Here is a 13,877-nt window from a genome sequence, read left to right on the forward strand (position 1 = left end):
TGAACACATCCGCAGATGCAACACCCAACACCATCACAGATTCCATCATTCATAAGAAGCAGAGGTCGACTCAACTGGCACCATCATCAATGGACTAGTTTTGCTCCCGTGCGATGCACGGTAATAGTTATTTAACTAAATTACTTAAAAATATAAATAATCTATACTTTTTAAAGTTGAATGTCTTTTTGTATTATACAATTATAATGAAATTAGTAATATTTTTATAACTTAAAAGATAGCATTACTAATTTTTTTCAACTTGTAAGACAAATCTCACTAATACTATAATTGTTCAAATAAATGTGACTTTTTATAGTTGTATGTGAGTCAAATCAATGACCAATATCTCAACTAACAACGTATTTTTATCAACGATCATTATTATCTAGTTAAAATGTACATCTAAATATTCATCTATTTTTTTTATTTTAGGTTTCTTTTTCTAAAACTTTTTTTTTATGCATATTAGTAAAAAAGATTTTCTAGAACTTTCTAATATGCCCATATTTATTACTCCACATTAATGCTAGAGTTAATCAAAGAATTGAATAGAGATATATTTGTAAATAATTTTAAAATGCATTACCTTTTATGAAAATCGACCTATATTTTAGGATATTTGGAAAAGAAAAATAAGCCTATTTAATTGAGATGGATATAGTATATTTTATTAATCTAGATCAGGACAATAAAGATGAGAAAAAATTGGATGATTGTTTTGAGCACACTAAAATTTATACTCCTTTGTCGGTGTGAATTTATTATTTTTCTGAGCACATACATATAGAAATAGGTAAATTGTATAAGCAACAATAATAAAAATATGTATCAAAAGTTTGATGTCCACTAAATTACAAATTAAGAAGCTTTTAATTTCAGTCAATTTAAAATTATAGTAAACTATATTTTATTTATTCATATAATTAACTTTTGCATATTTATTATTTATATAATAAAATATATTCCCTTCATCCACAAAAAAAAATGTCCATTTCTGTCATTTGGGATGTTCACAAAATTAGTCACTTTTAAAAATAATTTTTTTATATATTTAATGATCTTTTTTATTCAAAACAACATACATAATGAAGTAATATAGTGGAGTATTATTTACATAATTCCTTAATAATCTTATTAAATCATAAAGTAATTTCTATATTATTACATAATTAAATTACTGAAGTTATATCTGCAAACCCTTTATTTAAGGGTTAATTACCTATAAATATACGAACTATACCAAAAAATTTGGGTTCTAACCAAATTTATTTTTTTGGTCAAAAAATACATAACATTTTAATTTTTTGGAATTTGACCTGACTCTAAAAGTTTGTTGCCTAATAACTTGATTATCTGAAGTCTGATGTGCAATTCGAAGGTACTGTTGAAAACATCTCAATGATAGTTTTCTAATGATACCAATATTATTGAGTTTTGGTCACCAAAAGTGGTCGAAAAAAAAATATATATATATATAAAGTTTCACAACATCAAATTTCATGTGTGTTTTTTCTTTTCTTTGGTTGTAACAAATTTTTTAAAAAAAAATTAACATTGTCGGGCAGCCTTGGAAGTTGAACAACCACATTTGTGGCATATTGGGTAGCCTTGGAAGTTGAACAATCGTATTAAAATTGTTTGTTGATCAGTGATTTGATTTATTTTAAAAACTCGATGACATATTTAATAAAATATTAATTTTTGTATGGATTGTGTGATGAAGTTTTTTGGCGGGAAAATGTTGCAGACTACTTTCCTCTAGGGGCCGTTTGATTTGCAGTTTAGGATTGATTATGATTAAAATTATCTTGAAAAATTAGTGTGGATTAGTGTGGATTTATATTATTTCATGGGTGTTTGATATCATGGCTACTTAATGCTATATTATGTTTGATATCCATATGATTATGTTGGATTATATTATCTAATACCAAAACTATCCTCACATAATTTTAAAAATATCATATGTGACCACCATTACTTGGACATTTGCATCGATACGTGAGGAAGGGTAGCAGAATTTTTATCCAACTTCTCAGTATTAAATTTATCCGAGGAGGGGTGGGCGGATTATTAGTATGGATTAATCCCACAAAATAGCATGAAGAAGTAGAATTAAGTAGGAGTTGACCATATTAACTGCACATGATATCAAACATCACACTAATCTGTATTAATTTAATTTATCATACCTATAAACCCATATCAAACAGACCCCTAGTATATTAGTATAGATATGCTTTGAGTGTGTTACTGCGAGAATAACAGCATTCGTAGCACGGGGGTGCCTCAACATATACAGAGCCTGATCCATTAAATTCAAATCCTTGACCACATGAAACTTGAATAAATTACATAACCAGCCAGATGGGGCTGCTGGAGACAGTGGTGGCGTGGCAGAGAATTCCATTATCCGTCATAAGATTATGCATGGAAATCAGCATTCCTGTTGGTGGCCGAACAAGCCGAGAAGGGCTGCAGCGGTGGAAAAGATCGGATTGATCAAACCATTAATCAAGAACCCAGGAGGCGAAGTGTCATGAGAATGAAAGGGCACTCTGCTGGTATGTGGTATACAGAGTGTCCGACACTTTTGAAGGAGGCCAATATCGGAAGACTGATCTACCGACAATGTTCTCAATAGGCAGTGGACCCCTGCATTACAGAAACATTGGAACTCAGGTTCTCTACACCTCCAAGCATGTATGCATTACAGCAATCAAGTGTGAACAAGATAGACCATTTATACAAGTTTCATTTCTTGCAACCTAGCTCCAATATCTAAACATTAACAGCTCTTAATACAGAGATGATACAGAAACAGAGAAACTACAGAATAAATAAATAATATCCCTTCAGACCTACAGCAAGCATGAAAAAGATATTGGCAAAAGAGTTCAGTACCAGTTATGTGAGTCAAAACTGTTGTTACGGTTGTCTCCCAAGACAAATACATAGCCCTCCGGAACAAACTATAAAAGAACAGAGTAATGGGTTAGTTTTCTCCTTGCAATAGCATGATCGATATGCTTGAAGTGGAAAAGAGCACAAATTATTACCACTGGCTCCAACTCATAATCAATTGGCTCCAAAACGTAATCCTCATTCTGGGCTATACTATTGACCATCAATTTTCCATCACGAACCTGCACAAGGAAAAATATTTAGATATACGGTAAAGACTTTGAGATGAGCAATTTCAAGAACCAATGAACATTTCTTACTTCCACATAGTCCCCAGCTTTTGCTACAATTCTTTTAATAAACACATCAGACGTACTAAAACCATATTCCTGCAATGCAAGTTAAAACACTTTAACTAATCCACGCCATCATATAAAATGACTCTAGAGTAATTTACTCTGTTAATGATGCAAATATTCTAAAATTACCTGAAGAAACGCTGGAGCCTTAAAAATCACAATTTCTGAGACATCAGGCTTCTTAAAAATATAAGAAACCTGTAAACACCACACAAAAGTGTCAAGACTGGCACAGTTATCATTCAAACCACACAACATCAATGGTGTTTCCTCAGAGAGAGAGAGAAAGAGAGAGAGAGACATCAAATAATCTAACACTCATATTCCAATGTATCTACTAAGTACTAACTAGTTAAATTCAGGAGCAAAAATCGCAATAACAGGAGAAAATCCTTTTTATAAGATTAACTCAACTAAAGAAAATGGGAGGTAGGGTTCAGCTTTTGATATTAGTCAATATAGGGTGCTTTTACTGTTCAGGAATTACAATATATGTTGATTGAATATTTTTATCTCCAACACAAAGATTTCTGCAATCCTAGCCTCTTTTCAACAATGGATTAGCATTAGCCTACTTTTGTCTATCTAGGCTAATCCTCAATAGTAGACGCTCCTCAGTAGTAAATGCCCCCATAGTGAAATTTATTCCGTCTTACTGATTAAAATAAGGCAACAGCGCAACATTTTAACATCCATTCTTCCAATATGATCATTATTGCAATCACACAATACCAGGATAATTCTGCCATAGCATCTAAAGGCTTGTTCACACTCAACTTTTCCCAAAATTGAATTTTTACTTGGTATAAGCATATTGATCAAAGCTATTGGCTGGCAAAAGAACATCTACTTAATACTTCAGTTAAAATAATGTCCCACCGTTTGAGTTTCTTGCATAAGAATTGGGAATCCTCAGCCATATAATCTCATTACATCTTTTAATGCACATATACTAAAATTGTGGTGAATTGCAGCCAGCATCAAACCAAAGCCAAGAAAAAAACTCAAGTAATATATCAATACAACAAAACCCAGCATACCTTTTCAGCCAGAATCCTATCGCCCACATCAAGTGTCGGGTACATAGACATCGAAGGGATCGACCTGGGCTCCGCCAAAGTCGATTTGAACAGAATGCTAACACTAAAAGCAGTGAAAGCCGCCCTTGCATCCTCGGAGCTGAAGCAAAAGTTCATCAATTTCAACATCCAACGGCTGCTATTGCTACTTCTGCTGCTCTGGTGCACAATCTTCACGCTGCTTGAACCACCGCTCTTCGCCATCGCCAGTGCTTTCGAGCACTTGCTTTCAACGCCGATCGCTTTAGCAGTACCACTCTTGGACGATACTTTACTGATGATGTTGCGATTACTGCTAGCAACAGCCGTCCCTCCTCTATCCACCTCGGATGTGGCGGGTTCGTTACACGGCAACCACTTAGATCCCGGCAAGAACGGGAGGATCGCCGACGTCTTAAGCATAGAAACGCCCAAAACGCCCACGTCAGAAGGTGCCCCCACCGATTGCTTCATCAGAGAAATCAACCCACCAACCACAGGCGATCGAACACTTTCTTCGAGAATTTCCCGGGCAAGCATAGAGTGTAACGGCGTCGTTCGGCTGGTGCGATCAGGGGGGCGGCGGATGTCGGGGTAATTGCAGTCGGGCTTCTGCGATGGCGTGTGCTGGAAGACCCGGGATCGGGCAGCGCAGTCGTGAAAGAATCGGGAGACGGCGCATTTCCCGGGGGCGGCGGAGGAGGCCGCGAGGTTTGAGGCGACGGTGGCCGAGTAGGCCACGGTGAATCGGATAGCCATGACGGCAAATTGTAATAGACTGACGAAGAAGTAGATGAAAATCTCGGGGTTTGGGATGAGATAAGGTGTGAGCGAGAGCTCTAGCAAGCAGAAAACAACATTGTGAACGGGGAAATCAGTGATTAATCGGAAGAAGTGCGGGGGAATTGAAGAAGAAGGGCTAGATCAGTGGGGTGGGTGGAGAGTGAGGGCCTCAGGAAGTGAGTAGTGAAGAAAGAGGAACCCTATCGACGGCGTCAGCGGCAGCGGCGATAGGGCAGGGAGGAGGAGCGCAGGACGGCTTAGAAAGGGAGACGGAGAAAAGGGGAAATTTTCAAAGAGTTGAAATGTAATTTGGGGTTTAATTAAAAGCGAGTGGCTAAGATAGTTCCATGATTGCCCTTCAATTGGTCAATTATTACGGAGAATGATGGATCATTGATGACTTGGAAACAAAATTTCTTAAAAAATGAGCAGTATTTAATAATCCTCCCTCCATGATATCGTTTACCCTTTAATTATTTTATTATTTTAATTCCTTCATTATATTATTTTTATTTATAGTAATAGAATTTCACAAACTTCATTCACAATAATAATGACATTTAAACTTCACTTACAATAATACCCACAATTATTTCTCACTTTCTTAAAATCGGTGTCGTCCACAAAGTGAAAATGATATCGTGGATGAAGGGAGTATATAATCAAATACTAAAGTATTAAAAAATAAGCAACCCACACATAGGTGGGACTTCTTCACCATATAAAAGTGAAAAAATAACCTCACGCAGACGGAATCACTACCCACACAAAGGTGAGATCATTGTCCACAAAGGTGGAAAAATGACACAAATGTGAGAATATTACCCACATAAAAGTGAAAAAACTATCCGTACGCAGGCGAGATTGAACTCAAAACCTCTCACACCACTACACACAAAGGTGGAAACACTACCTACATAGTACCAAGACCTCACTATAGAAAAACTAGTAAGACCTCTAACACCACTACCCACACAAAAATGGAAACACTACCACACATGTGGGGAAAATAACACAAATGTGAAAACATTATCTACACAAAAGTGGAAAAATTATCCGTATGAGATGAGATTGAACCCAAAACTTCTCATAAAGAAAAGTCTTTAAATACCTCTACTTTATCACTTGAGCTAGGCCTCATTGGAATAATCATAAATTTTTTAAATTGTGATTGACATTATTTTTCTATAATTGTACAATTATGAAGCTTCTTAATCATGAATTATCTTTATTTTACCTATAATTTTATAGTCATGAACTAAAGGTAAAATAATATTTTATTTTTAAATTTGTGTATCTACTTTTTATCTTTATAATATTAAAATAAATAATATATTAATTATTGATTTATTTTTATACTATGGATCAAATAATTTGGGATTTTTTGGTTGGGTAATCCTTCATGTACTTTATTAATGTATGTTCCATTTATCGATATAGGTCCTATATATTTATTTCCTGGAGAGTATTTATCGATGTAGCTCAAGTAAAGTATTGTTCTCTTCGTCTCTAAAAATTGTGATTCAATTGAGGTGGCACAAATTTTTAAAAAAAATGGTAGTTGTGTTTGAGTGGAGATTGGATCCCACGCCTTTTTATAAATAGTGAGAGAAAAAGTTTGTGGGGTCATTTTCAAATAAAAAAATGTCACAATTTTTAAGGACATCCAAATATGATAATAAGGTCACAATTTTCAGGGACGAAAAGAGGGAGGAAGTATTATATTCAAATTTGATTGAATCAAGGTCAAGTTTTATATACCTAATATTTTAGCTCAGGAGTTTATTCGAATTAAATAAAGTTTTAACCAATTTTCTAAATTTAGAATTACATTTGTGAGAATAATTTTTTAACCAATTTTCTAAATTTAGAATTACATTTGAGACTATTTCGGAGGGTATTAAAAGCCGATGATAATTCCTACAGAAGAATAACCGAAGCATTAAGATTGGTAATTTCGCAGCGATGCATGGGGGCATCATAGACTTTTCAAGTTTGATATATGTCTGACTGGTCAAACAAAACGTGAGCAGCAGCTTCCATGCTTCTTCCTACTACGTTTCCATTAACTGCTTTCAGAAGACCATCTTTCTTTTTTTTTGAGGTAAATCCCTTTGTGTTCTTATATACTTCTCCACTAGTAGACTTTCAAAGGAATATATAGTTACCAAACATGTAAGACAAGTCAACTGATCCAATTTGCGATAGAAAAATCCGCTACTTGTTTTTTTTTTTTTTTCTCATTTTATACAGGTTACAACTTTTGCTCCATGTAAGCTAGCATATATTTAATTTCAGCCTTTAATATCCAATTATTATATTTATTTATTCATTTCTAAGGCTAGGTGTGTGTATTTAATTAGTACACACATATATTCATATTAATGCTTGATCATTGTGTTTTCGTTTTAATGAAAATATTGAGTTCTTGATTGATTATCTACATTATAACGTGAGATTTACGTTAACAGCCTATACTAAAATTGAAGAGTATCTAGTATAGATAAATTTAGGGGATCGATTTTTTTTTTCAGAATAAAAAACTATAAAAACCTAATATTTATATTTTAAACGTAGATGTTTATTAAGAGAAATTATGAAATCTCAATTGTGCATGTTACTCTCTCCGTCCCTCAAAAGTTTGTCCTAGGGGTAACGGACATGAGTTTTAATAAAAATTGATAAAAAAAAAGTTATTTAATGGTGAAATAATGTATAAAAATAATATTTAAAGAATTATAATTGTAAAGTTGATGTAAGATTATATACCAAAATAAAAATGAAGAAAATTAGGGTAAATTTTTTTAAAACGCCTAAAAAAATAAATTAAAGTTTTTAGGGGAGAAGTGAGTATTTTTTTTCCTTCCGTTGTTAATTTAAACTAGTTGAATAGTTGAACCATGCTTGTTGGCAAAATCGGAAACATGCACGTTCGAGAACTTCCATTCCTAAACCAATTTAAAACACTTAAATATTTAGAAGTTTAGTCTTGACGTAAGAGCTTACGTATGTTGTTCCATGCTACGTCATATCTTGGCCAACTTGTCTTTATTGTGCATCAATGTTTAATACTAATATACTAGTATTTGTATATGTCAATTAAGTTTTTATTATGCAAACATTTAACTATAATTTTACAAAAGGGATAAAAACTTATAGTTATATATACTCCCTCCGTCTCACGAATCTTGACAAATTTTCAAATAAGGTACTTCCTCCGTCCAACTGTATCTGAGACTCTTTCTATTTAAGACGTCCCACGGTAAGTGAGACTCTTTCCTTTTTTGATAAAATTTTTACCCTTTAAACACATTTTCACTTTTTCACCTACAAACAAAATACACTTATCTTAATTTCCGTGTAAAAAAAATGTCTCATATACAGTGGGACGGAGGGAGTAATAATTAATCCAAAAATAAAAGGTTTTAATTACATTATCTCTCACATTTTATCACTTTATTACTTTCTCTCTCTCTCCTACTTTATCACTTTTACACTTTATTACCTACATAATTAAAACACTAATATACAACTCCTTAATTTTCGTGTCAAAACCAAACATGTCAAGATTCGTGGGATGGATGGAGTATATAATTAGACAGTGTTTGATAGGTCAAATTAGCCCAAATAAATAAATCATGAAGGCTTATATGGGTATTTGGTAAGCATCCGAGATAATTTCATGGTTCGTGCTATTTTCACTATTCTCTTCTGATTTTCAATCCTCTCTTCACCCTCGGATAACTTTCTCTCAAATGAACAGTAACCCAAATATGAATCCTTTCGGCAAAATTGCCCTCATCCCAAATTTAGATTTTGACTTCAAATCCTCTCTCTCATCATCATCATCATCGTTGTCGTCGTTAGAAAGGTACAAATTGAAAAAGTACATAAACAAATCTTGACTTCAAATCCTTTCTCTCTGCCTCGTCCTCACTCTCCCACTGTTTCAAGCTCTACTCTTTTATGGGCAATGGAAGGTACTCCTTGCCTCGGGCAGTTGTTTTGGATTAGCGTAAAAACAAGGGTGGGTGCTCGGTGGAGGAGGGGGCAAAGGGGAAGAATTAGTGGAAGAAGATGGAGTTTTGATGAGAGGTGGGTGGCCCATAAAAAACATGAACTTTTGGCATATTCTGCTTTTAATCTCTAACAAAAGATTTTGCCTATAAAATCACAAAATTTGAACATATTCTTGTTTTAATATCTAACAAAATATGTTTTCTGTGAAATCACGAACTTTTAATTATTTTTTATTTTAACTACGTTAACAGTATCCAGTCACATATGTGGCATTTTAATCTTACGTGGCTTAACTAGTTGATGTGGTTAATAAATGTTAAACGACGTTGTTTCATACTTAAAAAATAAATAAATTAAATCTACCCTAATTACAATCACACAGAATGTACCCTAATTAAATTTACATATGTGTTCGTATACTGTTCTCATAGTTAAAATAAAAAACAATTAAAACTTTGTGGTTTTACAGGTAAAATCTTTTGTTAGAGGTTACAACCAGAATATACTCAAAGTTCTTGGTTTTATAGACAGAATCTTTTGTTAGCTAGAGGTTAAAACCAGAATATACCCAAAGTTCGTGGTTTTACAGGCCATTAACCCTTTATAAAATATGTTGAATTTAGGATTTTTAGGAGAAAACAAAAGTTTATGACATTTTATGAAAAACATTGAAATTTCGGTATATAAAACACTATTAACCCTTATACTCCATCTGTCCCATTAAATTAGTTTGTTTTTCATTTTGGGATGTCCCATTAAAATTGGCTCATTTACATAAAAGATACTCTCTCCCTCCCATTACAAATGCCCCACTTTCCATAATTGGATGTCTCATTACAAATGTCCCTTTCTTTTTTTGGCAATATATTATCTATCTATACCTAATATTTAAATAATTTACACCAACTCACTTTACTTTCTATACATTTCTTAATCTTCATGCCCAAAAGTAATGAGACATTTGTAATGGATAGGAGAGAGTAATATTTAACTTTTGAAAAGCTGTAGACTCTATTATTCTTATCTAATTTATACATTCTTCTTAATTTTCGTGTCCAAAAAAATTAAGTCAATTTTAATAGAACGAATGAAGTATTAGTTTTTTTTTTTTGAAAGGACGAATGGAGTATTAGTTAATTCCTCAACACCCTCAACGATATGCATCAGTATAAAAAGCATCCCGCGTAAACTAGTTCTATATATCAAGCATTTTAATAAAGAAGCGCATCCAAAGTTGTTAGAGAAGAACGTACCCATCTTGATCAAAGTAACATTTTCATTATCAATGCTATTAGAAATAGAATTATCTCTTTTTCATTACTATGACGAAATATCTCGAGATTACTTTGAAAGGACCTGTTAATTTAGAAAATGAGGAAGTTGAAATCATTTCTAACAGCATAACACATATGATGGGAAGTCGAAAGAGCCGTATCAATTAACTTCTGATTTATTGTATATAGCAGTGTCTAACACTACAAGAAAACTGATCGAACACCGACGGAAACATCGGTGGAGCCGGCATCTATTTCCGATGAAAATACCGACGGACTACCGACGGAATCACTACCGACGGACAATATCCGTCGGTAAATTCGGTATTTTCGATTTTAATAATTATTTTTATTTTTTACCGACGGAATACCGACGGAATCCCTACCGACGGATTAAACTCCGTCGGAAAATTGGATAATTTCGAATTAAATAATTATTTTTATGTTTTACCGACGGATTACCGACGGAATATTCCGTCGGTAATTTCAATAAATATTACTCCCTCCGTCCGCCAAAAGTATTCCACAATTACTATATTTGGCTTCCGCAAAAAGTATTCCACTTTCCTTTTTAAGTCATGGTCCCACCATCCACCTTTATATTTTATCCTTACAAACACTCTTTATTTACAAAAAACTCACCCCAAATTCAATCTCAACCACACATCTCATAAAGTGGTGGGACCCTTTCTCCACTACATCAACATCATCACACATTTTATTAAACTTCGTGTCCGGCCAAAGTGGAATACTTTTGGCGGACGGAGGGAGTATTATTTGTATTTTTATTGTTTTTTTTATTTTTTTATTTATTTTAAATTATTTTTAAAATTAGTACCGACGGATAAAGTCCGTCGGTAAATTATTTTTTTTATTATTTTATTTTTTATTTTTTATTTTTTTTATTATTTATTATTTATTTTTTATTTTAAATTATTTTAAATTAATTTTCTATATTATTATTATTTTTAAATTATTGAAAATATTTTAAAAATGATAGTTATTTTTAGCAATAATATTTTCTCTTTTTAATAAACGATAATATTAATTTTTTTTATTATCTTAAATTCGATCATATATTTACCGTCATTTTTTCGCCGGCACCACAAGTCTTAGATATCATCTCGACATATTCTAAGGTTATGAATAAATGATATTGTATATTGAAATAGAGTTTAAATGAATTAATAGGTGCTAGTTATATCAATAATACGCGTGTTCTCTACTGGCGACCACTCGAAAGAAACTTCAAGGTTAAGCGCTCTTGACTCAGAGCACTAGTAAGATGGGTGACCCACTGGGAAGTTGGCCAAATCATATGCAATTAAGTTCAAAATACATTAGAAATACGAAATACTTGTAGAATACGAAGATAGGTTGATAAAAAAAATTAAAATTAAAATTTAAAAATTAAAAATAATTTACCGACGGAATTTTACGTCGGTAATCCGTCGGTAAACGCGCCACCTACCACGGCCAACGTCGGCGCCGAAAACTTACCGACGGCGATGTCCGTCGGTATCCACCGACGGACAGAAAAAATCCGTCGGTAAATCATTTACTGGTGGGCGTCGTATCCCACCAAATAATTCCTGCAATAGCTAAGAATTAATATAGTTAGTAGTAAGCAGGGTCGAACCACAGGGAACGGATAATTGCAATCAATTTCCTAAAGATCTAAAAATTGGTGTAGCCACCACGCCTTAAATTGAGAGAAATAATAATTAACTGAGAAAGCAAATTAAATCAAATAAAATAACACTAGAAAATAATCAAAGAAAAGTAATTCGGCTCGAATAAATCCATATTAATTTAATGACTCTGATCATCGACGTAATGATTAATTAATCCCTATCAACCAACCAGTTATAGGATACCGTGAAACGCAACGGACGTACCCCAATTCCTACTTACTGTGTCGATAAACAGCTGGAGACGCCAGACCTGCTTATTTCCCTTATTAAAATATAACCTAGCTGGAGACGCCAGACCTAAATTTAATATTCTAATAGCATTAAGATGAAGGAACCCAATTTAGATAAATTATCCTAGATACGCTAGTAATAATTCATCCACCAATTTATTCCTACTACGAACATGGTAGCCTTATCACTAATCAGCTCTATTCCAACAATTACGGATTGGGGGAACCAATTGACTGTAATCCAATTTAATCTAAATTGATCAGGCTTAAATTAAATCAGAACTATCTTTAAATACAAGGAACAAATCGAAATCAACAAGAATCAATTATAGGCTCAATTAGGTCTCACAGATTATTAAATTAATACTTCATTATTCTCGCCGAATTAAGAAATTAGCTACTCATAATTAAACTAGAAACAATCAAATAAATAAATAAAACAATCATAAACTAATCGAACAAAAGAAGAATTAAATTGCAAGAATAACAAAAGGTCACCACTATGGAATTAAAGAAGAAAGAAAATCGCCTGCCAAGTAGTTCGAATGCCAGCCGCCAAACACCAAAAATAAGAAAATAAATCTAATTAGTTTAAGAAGTCAAAAAAATAAAACGTGTCTGAAAACCTAAACTAACTCCTATATATATAGCTAAATTTGGCGGCTAGGGGAAATCTCCAAAATAAGGGAATTAATTCCCTGATCACAAATCAGCCGCAACTTTATAAAATTGGGCTGCCAAATTCAAATCAAAAGGCCCAAACAAATAATTAAAAAGAGTTTTAAGGCTAAATATAATTTAAAACAAATAACTTCCAAGCCCAGCTCTAATTCCTCTTCAAAATCATGCCAATTTCATCTAAATTCTCGACTTTCATCATCTCCCGACATCTACCATCTTCATTCTCCATCCACTCGATTCCTGCGCCAAAACCAACAAACTTGGACAATATCGAATAAAATCACATGAGAAATAACTCAAATCTAGACAACTAAATCACACTCATCAAATCTCCTCACACTTGAATCATACTTGCCCTCAAGTATGAAGTGAAGAAAAGACTCAATAGTTGAAACAATTATCCAAACACAACCTTTCCCTGACTCAACACACTAACTCACGAAAAGGAAAAGAAAGATGGAAGATAAGAAGTGAGACAAGAAAACACAACAACCAAGTAATTGCCAACTGCTAGCTTGTAACTTATACTGCCAAGATGAACCAAGTAATTCATAAATAACTCTCAACCTTCAAAATGAAAAATTTAGAATCTCAAGAATGCATCTCTATCATCAAATTAGTCAAAATCAGGCAATAGCAAGTACAGCTCACGGTTTCACTCATTCGCTCAATTTTCTACATAAGATATGAGGTAATTCACACACACACAAGAAAAGATCCACTCGGTCATGATATGTCGCGGTCAAATAGTGACTCAAAAAGGTCTTTGTCATTTGGCGTAATGGGGCTAGGGACCATTCATAAGATTGGAAGGATCTAAAGGGGTTCCTAGGCTTAAGCAATGAAGATCAAAGTGTGCACATCTAATCCA

General features: G+C 33.4%; 1 protein-coding gene across 1 annotated transcript; it reads right to left on the minus strand.

The window, feature by feature from the left end:
- Positions 1-2,288: 2,288 nt before the first annotated feature.
- On the minus strand, positions 2,289-5,443 carry LOC130986536 (thylakoidal processing peptidase 1, chloroplastic-like). The gene is made up of 6 exons (XM_057909969.1): positions 4,307-5,443; positions 3,396-3,464; positions 3,228-3,296; positions 3,063-3,149; positions 2,908-2,975; positions 2,289-2,658 (listed from the first exon to the last, which is right to left on the minus strand). Exons 1-6 carry the CDS (start codon positions 5,081-5,083, stop codon positions 2,541-2,543), a joined length of 1,188 nt encoding a protein of 395 aa, XP_057765952.1. The 5' UTR covers positions 5,084-5,443; the 3' UTR covers positions 2,289-2,540.
- Positions 5,444-13,877: the final 8,434 nt, after the last annotated feature.

This window comes from Salvia miltiorrhiza, chromosome 5 (genome assembly GCF_028751815.1).
Source record: "Salvia miltiorrhiza cultivar Shanhuang (shh) chromosome 5, IMPLAD_Smil_shh, whole genome shotgun sequence".
NCBI classification, from domain to species: Eukaryota; Viridiplantae; Streptophyta; class Magnoliopsida; order Lamiales; family Lamiaceae; genus Salvia; species Salvia miltiorrhiza.

What these genes read in the sequence shown, in the direction of transcription:
- LOC130986536 (XM_057909969.1), bottom strand. Translation starts at nt 5,083, where the DNA reads ATGGCTATCCGATTCACCGTGGCCTACTCGGCCACCGTCGCCTCAAAC. An exon ending in ATAGGATTCTGGCTGAAAAG is followed by an intron (nt 3,465 to 4,306) that starts GTATGCTGGGTT and finishes TGGTGTTTACAG; the next exon opens with GTTTCTTATATTTTTAAGAA. An exon ending in AAGCTGGGGACTATGTGGAA is followed by an intron (nt 3,150 to 3,227) that starts GTAAGAAATGTT and finishes TTCCTTGTGCAG; the next exon opens with GTTCGTGATGGAAAATTGAT.